Raw genomic sequence first — 12500 nt, forward strand, 5'->3', positions numbered from 1 at the left:
TCCATCTGCCATCTCCTCCACTAACATTAACTGTCATTTTGAAAGCTTGGAAAATAAAGCAACCCAGGGTCTGTTTGAATCTCGACACAAGGTCTGACTGATTAGGCCTCAATGACCCTGCCCGCCTGTCTGTCTGTCTGCCGGCCCGCCTGTCTGTCTGTCTGCCTGCCCGCCTGTCTGTCTGTCTGCCTGCCCGCCTGTCTGTCTGTCTGCCTGCCCGCCTGTCTGTCTGTCCGCAGTGTTTTGGATCGTCTGAAGGGGCAACCAATAACATTTTTGTGAATTTAAGTCAATACGTAATGTGTACTACACATCGCTGTACCACTGCAAAATCACCATCTTTGACCAACGGTCCGATACACCCTACGATTTTGGAAATGTATCTCATTTGAAGCTTGGCAGCACTATCACATCGAGTCATATGATTGTTTTCTGGACTGAAGGATAACAAAACTTTAAACCGACGTATCACAATAGTCTCCTTATATCACGATACAGTATTGTGACTCTGAGCATCGCGTTTTCTCGATTCGATCCAATGTCGTTACAGCTTTAGTGTGCTCAAAGGTTTCGAGGAAGAAGAGTTAACAACAAGACAGAATGAGGGAGAGATGAAATCACAAAAGAGGAAAGATAGAAAGACAAGACATACAGAATTATAAACCGAAAAAGAAAAAAAAACACCACAAAAAGACATACAGGATCAGGAAGAGGGAATGACAATGAGATGACTAATTTGCTACAGGTCTATTCTTGTGGTACTTACTGTACAGCGTTCATCCAGGGCCATAGCTTCTCACATACATTACCATACAGAATATGAGGGTGGGTAGGTGTGTGTGTGTGTGTGTGTGTGTGTGTGTGTGTGTGTGTGTGTGTGTGTGTGTGTGTGTGTGTGTGTGTGTGTGTGTGTGTGTGTGTGTGTGTGTGTGTGTGTGTGTGTGTGTGTGTGTGTGTGTGTGCATATGTGTATATGGGGGGATCTGTCTGTGCGCATGTGTGTGTGTGTGTGTGTGCGTGTGTGTGCGTGCCTGCGTATAATGAAAAAGTAACCAGAGGCATGTTGACGTGTGGGTAAATCAGGGTAGAGTCTGTGGTGGGCGACACGCAGGCAGCTGTGAATGTGTCAGGGGCGGTATGGAGTGTGTGAGTGTGTGTGTGTGTGTGTATGTATGCGCGCATGCGTACTATGTGTGTAGTGCAGCGCTGGTTTACCTGTCAGAGGTGCGCTGCAGGCAGTGCATGAGGGTGACGAGGAGTGCTGTCAGCCCCCTCTGTAGTCTCTGGGACACCAGCTCTTGCACCTCCTCCTCCTCCTCATGGCCCCCTTCCTCCCCTCTCTGCTCCCCCACGGACGAGCGCGTGTGTGGGGGCCCACCGCCGCGCGCCTGCTGCCTGTGCGACGAACTCTCGCTCCGCACCAGCAGATTCAGCAGCGTGCTGGGCTCCTGGAACAGGGAGATGGCAAAATGAAGACAAGCAAGATAGATACATACACGCACACGAGCGCGCGCGCGCGCACACACACACACACACACACACACACACACACACACACACACACACACACACACACACACACACACACACACACACACACACACACACACACACACACACACACACACACACACACACACACAATATATATATATATATTGTGCCACAGGCATACAGGAGCCCACCACGAAACACACACACACACACAATACACATACACACGCACAATCATGTGAACACTAATATATATAGTGAGCCACAGGGATACAGGATCCCACAATGGAATACAATATTATATGCTGGAAAAGAGGTTTAATGACATGGGCTGTCAGTCGCAGCTCACAGATGCTTTTGTTTATGTATATTTGTAGGAGTATGTGTCAACTGCATAGCATTCTCATGTTCAGGGTTCATATTCATTTATTTTAAAACGTTGTGCATGCCCTATAGTAGCCAGGCCGTGCCCTCCTAGTGACGCAACAGCTTCAGCGTCGCTACCAGTCAGGTCAAGAGCAAAGCAAATACTTTCTGAGTTCCCGCAAATACGGGAACTCCTCCCACTTTGTTGGGAAGCAAACAATTATTAGCAAACCAAGGGAGGCCATTTGGGAAATGCCGTTTGGGAAATGTTGATTGTTATGCTCTTGGTCAGACCAAGTCTCGAAGAGATTTGAAAGTCGATGATAATCAGGCTAGCCCTATAGCTAGTTCGCTATTATGTAAGTAAGCTTATCAACAAGCATCAGGGTCGCGTGACGATTCTTTTTCACAGCTTAATTATTACTCTTCCCGTCTCAATGAAAATGGTAGAAAGATATTGACCCCTGAAGACAACATCCACCATGAACGTGTCATGTCAAGAGGGCCACCATATGGGTAAGCACGATAACTAATGAACATAGCTTAAAGAAATTGGGAAAAACAGCTGCACTGTGTGCGTGCATGTACGTATGCATGTACGTATGCATATGTGCGTGCGTGTGTGCATATGTAAGTCAGGCAGAGCCAGTACCACAAGTTTAGCTGCATTATCACTTGTTCAGGCTTCCAAAGTAGGAAACCGTATTCACTGGATTCTGTGCAGCAGTGCAGGAACACAATGAGGCATGCATACCCCTGCGTCTCTTGCTCTCCCACTCACACATAAATACCCTTCCAAAACACACACACGCACGTACACACACACACACACACACACACACACACACACACACACACACACACACACACACACACACACACACACACACACACACACACACACACACATTCCCCTGCCGACACATAGACACTTGCAAACTCAGTGCCACATGTTAAATACTGCATACAAACACATACACTCGCACACACACACATGCATGCACACACACACACACACACACACACACACACACACACACACACACACACACACACACACACACACACACACACACACACACACACACACACGCACACAGTCAGGCAGACAAACACACACAAACACACACACACACACACACACAGACACACACACACACACAGTCAGTCAGGCAGACACACACAGAGGCACACAGGTGATGGGGAAAAAAAGCCTGGCAGGGATTATGCTGATGAATGTTTTCGTGTTCTCCCCATTGTTTTGCAAGTGTTGCTTAAACATCTGCCTGTGCGTGTGTGTGCGTGTGTGTGTGTGTGTGTGTGTGTGTGTGTGTGTGTGTGTGTGTGTGTGTGTGTGTGTGTGTGTGTGTGTGTGTGTGTGTGTGTGTGTGTGTGTGTGTGTGTGTGTGTGTGCGCGTGTGTGTGTGTGTGTTTGTGCATGCGTGTGTGTGTGTGTAGCTTGCGCTAATGAGAGAGACATCTTCTCATTACACCCATGAACATCGGTGGGGGGGAGGGAGAGAAAATGAGAGACGGACAGACTAGGAGAGAGTCGGACAGGGAAATGAAAACTGAAACGAGATAACGCAGAGTAATGACAATAAACAAAACCAGGGAGGGAAAAAAAATAATTAAAGTGAAAATAAATAAATTACATGAAACTGCATGTAACTCACGTTTCTGCATGCTCCCTTTCCTCTGGGTTGTAATGGGGCGTTAATGCGCTCGCGCGACTCAACAACATGATTTATTCACCCTGTGAATTAAATAAACTGACTGGGCTGCACGGGAGAGGGAAGGATATAAAACCCAAACCCGATTACTGGAGGGTAGAGAGACCGGCCTCTTTATTGTTTCAAGGTGGCGGGGTGGGCCCAGAGTAATCAAAATGCACACCGGGCACTCTCCTCTTTGTGTCAGGATGTGGGGTGGGATGCCGAGAGGGGCCGGGAGTGGTGGCGGCAGAATGTGATGTGAATGTGATTGCGAATGGCGGTTCAGTCTCGTTCTGAGGGTGGTGCTGAAGGTTTCGATGAGAGTGATGAGGGGGGTGGTGTATGCTGCCCTACAATTTCAGAACGCAGTATAATTTAAAATGGCAAACTGAGAAAAAAGGCTTTAAAGTTTCCTTTCTGGCCACGCAACTGTGTTGGAGGTCAAGTGATGATGACACTTCCATATAATACTTTTTTATGGTGGAAATTTATGCACGCAAGAAAAAAAGCAAAAAAAACAACATTCTCATTACTTTTTTAGCTGAAAAATCATTATACCGCGTTCTGTTGTGGTATTACTGTCTACACCAAAACCACGGTGTCAATGGAGAAGTGCAGTATAATGCACGTTATACAGCATTCTTGGCTAGTACGACGTAACCTCTTAAAACCAAAAAGCGCAGTATAATCGGTTTTTAGCGTTTTTTTCTGAAACGGGACCAAGTTGGACCAAAAAAATTTAACAAAAGAAAAAGAAGGTATTTTAAAGCCAATTTACGGTCTAAACCCATTTTCGACCATTTTCAAGATACTGCGTTCTGATATTGTAGGGCAGTATGGGTAAAGGGGGGGATGACTGCGAGTGGTGAGGTACTTTGTACATCTGGTGTTGGGGACGAGGAGCTGGGTCTTTGGGGTGGTGGAGGTTGTGGTAATGGGGGTTGCAGGTGGTGAACGTGAGTAAGGTAACGATATTGGAAAAGGAGAGGGTCATTTTGAGGTTGGCAGCTGGGATGGTGGGCATGAGGTGGGCAATACAAGGGTGAGGTTTAAGTTAGTGGGATGAGTGAGGTCGGATATTAGTGGAGGTTTGAGGTGCTACATGTGGGGATGGACATTTTAAGATGCGAGAGGAGAGGACAATTAAGATGAGAAGGTAAGAGGTAAGGGATGTAACAGCTAATGCATATGGTGTCATTAAAGGAAGGATTTGACGGTGGTTACCTGCTTGAGGAGCAATAGAATGAAAACGATGAGGGGTGAAAGGGTGAAGGTGTTAAGGGGCTGTCCTAGGGGCAGACCGAATTTCCCACGGCACCATCGCAAATTCCGCCCCCAGTGGCATCATGAAAATTGGCGATCATCGCTATTAACATGTTATTTCCGCACTATTACTAAACTATAGTTATAGTAACATGATATCAGCGTTTTTTTCATCGATTTTGTGATTTCTTTCCCCACCAGGAGTGGGGCGGCGGAGTGGGCGTTGCCCAGGGCACCAGTCATTGTAGGATAGCCACTGAAGGATGTGGCATTTTACCTGTTTGAGGAGGAGCTGTAGAATCCAGCGGAGGTCAAGGTCGTCTGTGTCTGTGTCAGGTCGGTGCTGGCTGAAGAAGGTGACCAGGAAGGACACGATCTCCAGCAGAAGTCTCTCGTCATCCGTACACGCAGGCTGCACCTGCAGAAACCTGCGGATAAGGCAGTCAGGGTTAAGAGGTTAGGGCGTCAGACTTGTAGCCAAAAGGTTGCTGGTTCGACTCCCATCCCGCCATGATGATGGGGGGAGTAATAAACCAGTGCTCTTACCCATCCTCCTCCATGACTGAGGTGCCCTGAGCATGGTACCATCCCCGCCGCACGGCTACCTTGGGGCACCGTTTGGGGCAGCCCCTTTGCACAGGTGAGGCGTAAATGCAGTTTTGTTGTGTGCATTATGTGTGCATTTCGTTGTGTACTGTATCACATTGACAATGGGGGTTTCCCTGGTGGGCTCTCACTTCTCTTTCAAGTAGGTATTTTAATTTCTCTGAATCTTGCAGAGGCAACCATCTTTGTGACTATGAAACTTGCGCTCTATGAAATGCATTTTCCATCAATTAATTAATACAATGTTTAAGATGAAAACAAGTTGTGGGAATATATCTGGCTTTGTTTGTGCTTATATGAAAACTATACTGCAATAAAAGTCATCTCGGAAGATAAATAAGACAGAACCATACACATAAAGTGAATTTAGGACATAAAGAATATCTCTTTTTCCATCTATTAAGATAAATAGCAGGTAAGGGTTGGAGAAAACTGCATAATATAGTAATGCAAGTAAAATATCTACAGGTATAGCAAGGCATATTTATCAACGCAAAATTTCCACCACAACATCCCGGACCGAATGGCCATATTTATTTATGGCCAATTTCCTGCCAACATTACAGTTCAATGCTTCCTAAAAATATAGAAAAGGGGCAGATTCTTCATTAATGTCCAAAGTAACATATGGATGTGAGCTGAGCAAAGTTTCTACGACTACATTTCATAGCACCCATCCACAACACTTAATCCACAATAGGTGGCTGCTTGTGCTACAAGAGAAGAGGAAAAATCCTTATGAAGCATTGATTTCCATTGAGACTTCAACCTTGCATGAACCCAGATTCGCACTACGATCTCCCACAAAGATTTCTATGAAAATGTCATATGGTGAAGGATTTCTTGCCTAATTTCAATTAGATGACTGGCTGGCTCTCAGGAGTATTATTTCTGTGTACTAACACTAAGCCCAGTAAACAAGCAACAGTTACTGTGCATGTGAGTGAGGACTGCAACAGCATACAATGCAAAACGTAATTCCCATCTCTTTTTTTAGACATTGACCATTGCATTTGTCAACAAATTCCCAGCTAATTCCTATGTAACCTCATTCATTCCTGCTTTTACCATGGAAAGTCCCCAACTTCAAAAAATCTTTACATTTTACAACCCTAATGGTTGTTGCCCCATCCTTCCAATAAAGAAACCTCCCCAAAAGGTTCCAACTCACCTCTCCAGGGCACGTTGCCAGCCGAGCCCCCTGAGCAGAGTCCTGCAGCTGTGGGCTCCCTGCTTGAGGGCCAGTCGGTCGGTGAGCAGGTACAGCCTCATCCTGGCCAGGGCCAGCCCCGCCTGACCGTGGCAGCCTGCGCTCAGCACGGCCTGGACGCAGTCCTGCAGGCCCTGCCTGACGTGGCTCACCCTGAGGAGCACGCCCTGGGCTGGGGACATCACCAGGTCAGCATGGAACCTGGAGGGACGCGAAAGGGAGAAGGCGGAATGGGAGTGGGGAATGGCAGAAACCAATGGTGGATGACAGATCAAGTAGACATGACAATAAGGGTGGAAGGATGGTGCGGTTTCTTCTGAAAATAACTCAATGATCACAATGAGCGGTAAAATTCTTTAAAAGATGGCAACGCTTTGATTCTTTGGTGGGATCTTCCTCAGATTTAGATCCCACTAGACAGAGGATCAAAATGTTGCCATTTGTTAATGGCGTACATGTTTGGATCATATTCCCAGTGTGTAGAGCGCTCTCTTGCACTAGTGTGTCCAATGTTTATCTACTCATGCTGATCATGAAAATGATGGCCGAATGGCTTTGTTCTGTTTGCAAAGGAAGATTAGGGATTTTTAACTCGTTTGGACTCGAAAGTTAAAGCGATGGTTCGGAGTAGAATCGCCCTAATGCCATTTGAACCGTGACACCCATCCACCTTTACACCCGAAGTGTTTTCTGCCGCAGACTTACATCAACAGAGTTGCCGTGTTATTCGATGTTTATTCCGGTTAGCTTGACTCAAGCGCATATGGATACTGGGCACCGTCTCCAAACTTTCCCCACAAAAATAACATGTCATTACACCAAACTTCTGCAGTAGCACAAATATGGTCTGTACTCACGAAACGAAGCATTTGGAAGTTTGGAAATAGTCCAGGAGTTTAGTATTATCAACACAAGCTGAATAGCTTCTCTGCTGCTAAAGCTGTGCCAACGTTACTTCCGTCTTATGAGACAAGCCCGTAAAAGTCTTCAACAAACTTCCAGACGAGAGTGTTAAAAAAGTTTTCATTGAATTGTGATTAAGGCTTATATTTTCAAGGCAATACTTAAAAGATATTTCAAATCTTACCTACTATCAATTAGACAAGGATTTTCGTTATCAATACTGATGCTGAATTCACTTTTCATTGTGCATATTATGAGCTTCGTTTAGGACTCTTACATGCTTGTCTTAGATGACGGAAGTAACGTTGGCGCAGCTTTAGCAGCAGAGAAGCTATTCGGCTTGTGTTGATAATAATAAACTCCTGGACTATTTCCAAACTTCCAAATGCTTCGTTTCGTGAGTACAGACCATATTTGTGCTACTGCAGAAGTTTGGTGTCATGACATGTTATTTTTGTGGGGAAAGTTTGGAGACGGTGCCCAGTATCCATATGCGCTTGAGTCAAGCTAACCGGAATAAACATCGAATAACACGGCAACTCTGTTGATGTAAGTCTGCGGCAGAAAACACTTCGGGTGTAAAGGTGGATGGGTGTCACGGTTCAAATGGCATTAGGGTGATTCTACTCCGAACCATCGCTTTAAGACTTTGGACTTTACCCAACCATTGAGAAGTTCCAACAAAAAAAACATACAGTATTAAGAATTTTAAATGCAACAAGAAAAAGCAACAGTAGAGGGAATATGTCTCTTTCTGCCTCATTTTTTAATGCCATAGATACAAAGAGGAAAGAGAAAGAGGAAACATCACCTCAGTTTTTATTATTTTAACAGCAGGATCATAATGTAATATGGTGTGACAGTAAGTGTCCGCTTCACGTAAATATATTTTATTTTTGTGCATTTTTCCATTGTGTGGATGTGAGAGTGAGTATGTTTATAGAGTCAAATAGACACCAAACTGAGCTCTTTTTGAAAAGTTCCCACTGTGAAGAGTTGCAAACTCCAGTGGTTTTGGGTTACTCTCTCACTTTCACAGAAACATACACGCACGCACGCACACACACTCACACACACACCATCATGAAAGAGACAGAGATGCTTTTCACCCGAGAATTCCGTTCTGTTTTTAAAGACATTCAGTTCCAAAACAAAAATGACAGTGCCTGCGACAGAGGCAGCCTTGTGAATAACAAAAAAAATGCGTGACTGGGAAAAAAAAAGAAAATATGGTTCAAAAGAGATATATACTGAACTTTTAGCATGCGATGCGAGACAATAACAAAAAAATAAAGGGTCTCTCTGACGAGGGAGGCCTCTATTGTGCCTCTCATACACCAACCAAAAAGACTAGAGCGAAAGAGAGGAAGAGAGCGAAGGAGAAGAAAAAAAAGAGAGGATGAGAGGGGGGAAAGAAAAGGCATAGAGAGGGAAGGGACTGAAACAAAGAAAAGGGAACAAAAAAAAAACGCAAGACCGCAGTCGGAGTGCCGTTAATGACTTCTGACAGCAAACAATGGCCGTCGCGCAGAGACTCTGTTGCGGCTGGGGGTCTCTATACTGCTGGCATAACTGCATTAAAAAGTGGATTCTGGCGCGGCTCATCTGTTTACATTACGTCACATCGGAGGCAAATGAAGACGGATTAGGAGCAGATGCTGCTCTTATGAGGCTTCTCCCCCGATGACGACTCTATTTACGCCCGCCAGGCTTTGGGGAAGGCACCGCCGCTGTGGAGCCACCTGACGGGAGAGACAGGTGGGCCCACGGGATGGGTGACGGTGGCCAAAGGCCGCCATATGTCAGTCCTTTCAAACCGTACGCAATGGATCAGAAGTTGCAACCCGGTAACTTTTAGCACCGGGGTACAAAGAAACGCAACGGCACGCACAGAGAAACAGACGTATACAATCACATTCAAGCAGGCATGAAAACAAACAAGAAGGTAGAGAATGCACGCACATCAGTGGTACAGGTGCTGGACAAAATAGAGTAACTGAAATAAATGATTGAAGTCCGCAACACTGTTAATACCTTTGCACTTGAAAAAGGACGAAGGTCCGAAACGTCGTGCAAATAAATCACTGGGAGCATTAACAGTGTTGCGGACTTCTATCATTTATTTCATGAATACAAACACACACACAAAGCTTTAAAAGTGCACTGTGTAATACCTTTAGTAGTTTATTTCAAGAATGCTGCCATTTCACTAATGTTACCTTTTTCACCAATACTTGCCAAAACGATCAGTTTGTAAGGACTCATTCTCCATGTCCACCATTTTGAATTTCCAGAAATAAACATTTTTTAGCTGCAAAACGTACTGCACTCACTTACACACAGTTTCCTCACTTACTGGGGTGCATGTTGCTTGGCTCCACCCAGCTCTGCCAGGAGGTTCTCTATCCCAGAGTGCCATGCGGTGTTCCAGGCCAGCTGCATCATGCGCCAGGCCGGCTTCAGGCTCACCAGGTCAGCATGGGGTGGCAGGACACAGCAGTAGGGGCTCACCACGTGATGGGAGGCCACCTGGAATGGAAGATTGTACCTGGGGGATGCACCGATACCACTTTTTTGAAAACCGATACAAGTACGAGTACATTCATGTGTGTACTTGCCGATACCGAGTACCGATACCGATACCTTTTACCATCAAAATACAATGAAAAAAAATGCATGGCTTTGTTTTTTTCCGCCTGTGATATTTTTGTATATTGTCCCTTTCCATGTAGATTTAAATGTTAGTAAATGTATGAGGTGGCACTTTTTTCCATGCTGATTTCAAGTCCACAGAACATGACAAGATTTTGCATTGTTTTGAGTAATAGTTGTACTCGTAGCTGGTATCGGCAAGTGCTTGACGAGTACGAGTACGAGTATAATGAGCAGTATCGGGAGCCGATATCGGTATTGGTACCAGTATCGGTATTGGTGCATCCCTACACACGTGACACACACACACACACACAGCAGACACACGCACACACACACAGCAGGTACATGAGGCCTCATATGTAGGGCATTCCACATAAAGCGCATGGTACATCTCTTCTGAGGTACATCATGGCACATCTCTTTCCTTGGGTATGGTATCTCAGAACAAGTGGTAAACCGTCATGAAGGGGCTGTACTACTTAGCTTTACTGCAGGGGTGGGGGACCTATGTCTCGAGGCCGTTTTATACCCAGTATAATTTTAGTCTTGTAGTGGAGAGAGAGAGGGTCCGAGGCACTCTGAAGTACGTGTTAAAAGTCCTTTATTGATACATGGACATTGATAGCCGATGCGTTTCGGTCGCGTGCAACCTTCTTCAGGGCATATAATATTATAATTTTTTCATCTTATTCAGCTTCACATGAAATATGACATATTTTGCAAAGGAATCTTACAAATTGCATTTGTAATACAATTAAGTTATATTTTCAGGGGACCTAGGGAGGGCGTGGTCTGTTTTAAAAGTGGCTGTCTTCAATGTAGGCCTAAAGTGCAGGGGGGAAATTCTGGTTTGTGTTCATAGTACAGCCCTTAGAGGACTTGTACGGCCCTTGGAGGAATTTGAAGTGGCCCCTCAAATGAAATAGGTTCCCCACCCCTGCTTTACTAGGAGAATGAAGCGTGAGGATCTCAAATTCTGCACTAATTTTAGGAGTAGTTACTAATTCATTGACTTGATTATGCTGCAGACTCAGAACAGCCCTCCAGCTCAGCTGACACAACAGAACGGTTAAAAATAGCAAAGTGATGAGTTTGCCATAACATATGCCCATTGCCCACCGATAGCGATATGTCATAACACGGCTAATGTGTACCAAAAGCATGCTACTCATACTAGGTGCATCTGAACATCTGAAAATAACGAGCATGGCACAAGTTATTTGGGCGTGCTGACACTTAAGACACGGCGATATACATGTACAGTATACTCTAAACTTATCTCAAAATAAGTAAAACTTTTTATTTTTTAGATGGCAAGACAGTCATTACTCCCTATACCAACGCTGTTCTGCAGGTTAACAAGACGAAAGTATTCGTTCCATTTATTACGCCTCATTAAAATCCCATTACCGCTATATTGTTATGCAACTCCTAAATGCACGCGTCAAGTATATTGTTATGAAACGTCAGCAACTCTTAAGACATCTCTCGTGACACAGTGTTCCAATAAAAAAGAACAATGTACCAAGCAGCAAAATATACACAGCATCTGGCATCACTTTACAGCCGTGGGAAGTGGCGTTCTTGCTAAGCAGCAAAACTAATAAATGCAAATGACTCGGTATTTAGTGCATGCAGTGTCTAATGATACTTTGCTTGGCCAGTGGCCATGCTTCATTTATGCATAGAGGACTTTAAAGAGAATAAATGCAATAGTGTAGAGTGAGTCTTGGAGGAGTGGAGGTACTGTATCGGTGCTGAGTAGACAGACACCCCAAGAGCACTAGGAGGAGGAGGAGGATAGGAACGGGGACAGGAACAGGGAGTTCTACCTGCGGATAACGGAGACGGGGAGAGAGAACGTAGACAGGCTCGTCTCGGAGCCGCGGTCTGCTCGGCTCGTCCTGATGAAGATGAGGAAATGACAAACAAACAAACAAACAAACAAACAAACAAATTAGTGTGGGAGCGTTCCAGCACTGCAGTGATGTCTCCCGTTGCCACTGCTTTGCGTAAGCTGACAGGCTGCATGAAGCAACACATTTGAAGGGGCTTTTTTTTTGGGGGGGGGACACAAAAACACACAATATAATAAAGTAAATACTGTCAAACTCTCCGTGTTAACTGCCATCTAGCTCAGGAAGGATTCTTTTATAACATCGGTAATTAACCTTCAAACGCATGACTTTGTTTTTTTGTGATCAAATACGCTGATCTCACACTGAGGGAACCTTGTAATGATGAAATAGCCGACTGTGGTCGCAACTTGTTAGAGCCGAGAAAACAAA

General features: G+C 45.0%; 1 protein-coding gene across 1 annotated transcript in view; it reads right to left on the reverse strand.

The window, feature by feature from the left end:
* The window catches only part of rttn (rotatin), a 98835-nt gene that overhangs the window by 43972 nt on the left and 42363 nt on the right, over positions 1–12500 (reverse strand). The window contains exons 23-27 of the mRNA XM_063206697.1: positions 12045–12116; positions 9914–10105; positions 6616–6855; positions 5116–5266; positions 1216–1448 (exon numbers count right to left, since the gene is read on the reverse strand). Of these exons, the coding sequence (XP_063062767.1) occupies positions 1216–1448; positions 5116–5266; positions 6616–6855; positions 9914–10105; positions 12045–12116 (888 nt within the window). The remainder of the gene's footprint in view (positions 1–1215; positions 1449–5115; positions 5267–6615; positions 6856–9913; positions 10106–12044; positions 12117–12500) is intronic.

Source organism: Engraulis encrasicolus, chromosome 9 (assembly GCF_034702125.1).
Source record: "Engraulis encrasicolus isolate BLACKSEA-1 chromosome 9, IST_EnEncr_1.0, whole genome shotgun sequence".
NCBI lineage: Eukaryota > Metazoa > Chordata > Actinopteri > Clupeiformes > Engraulidae > Engraulis > Engraulis encrasicolus.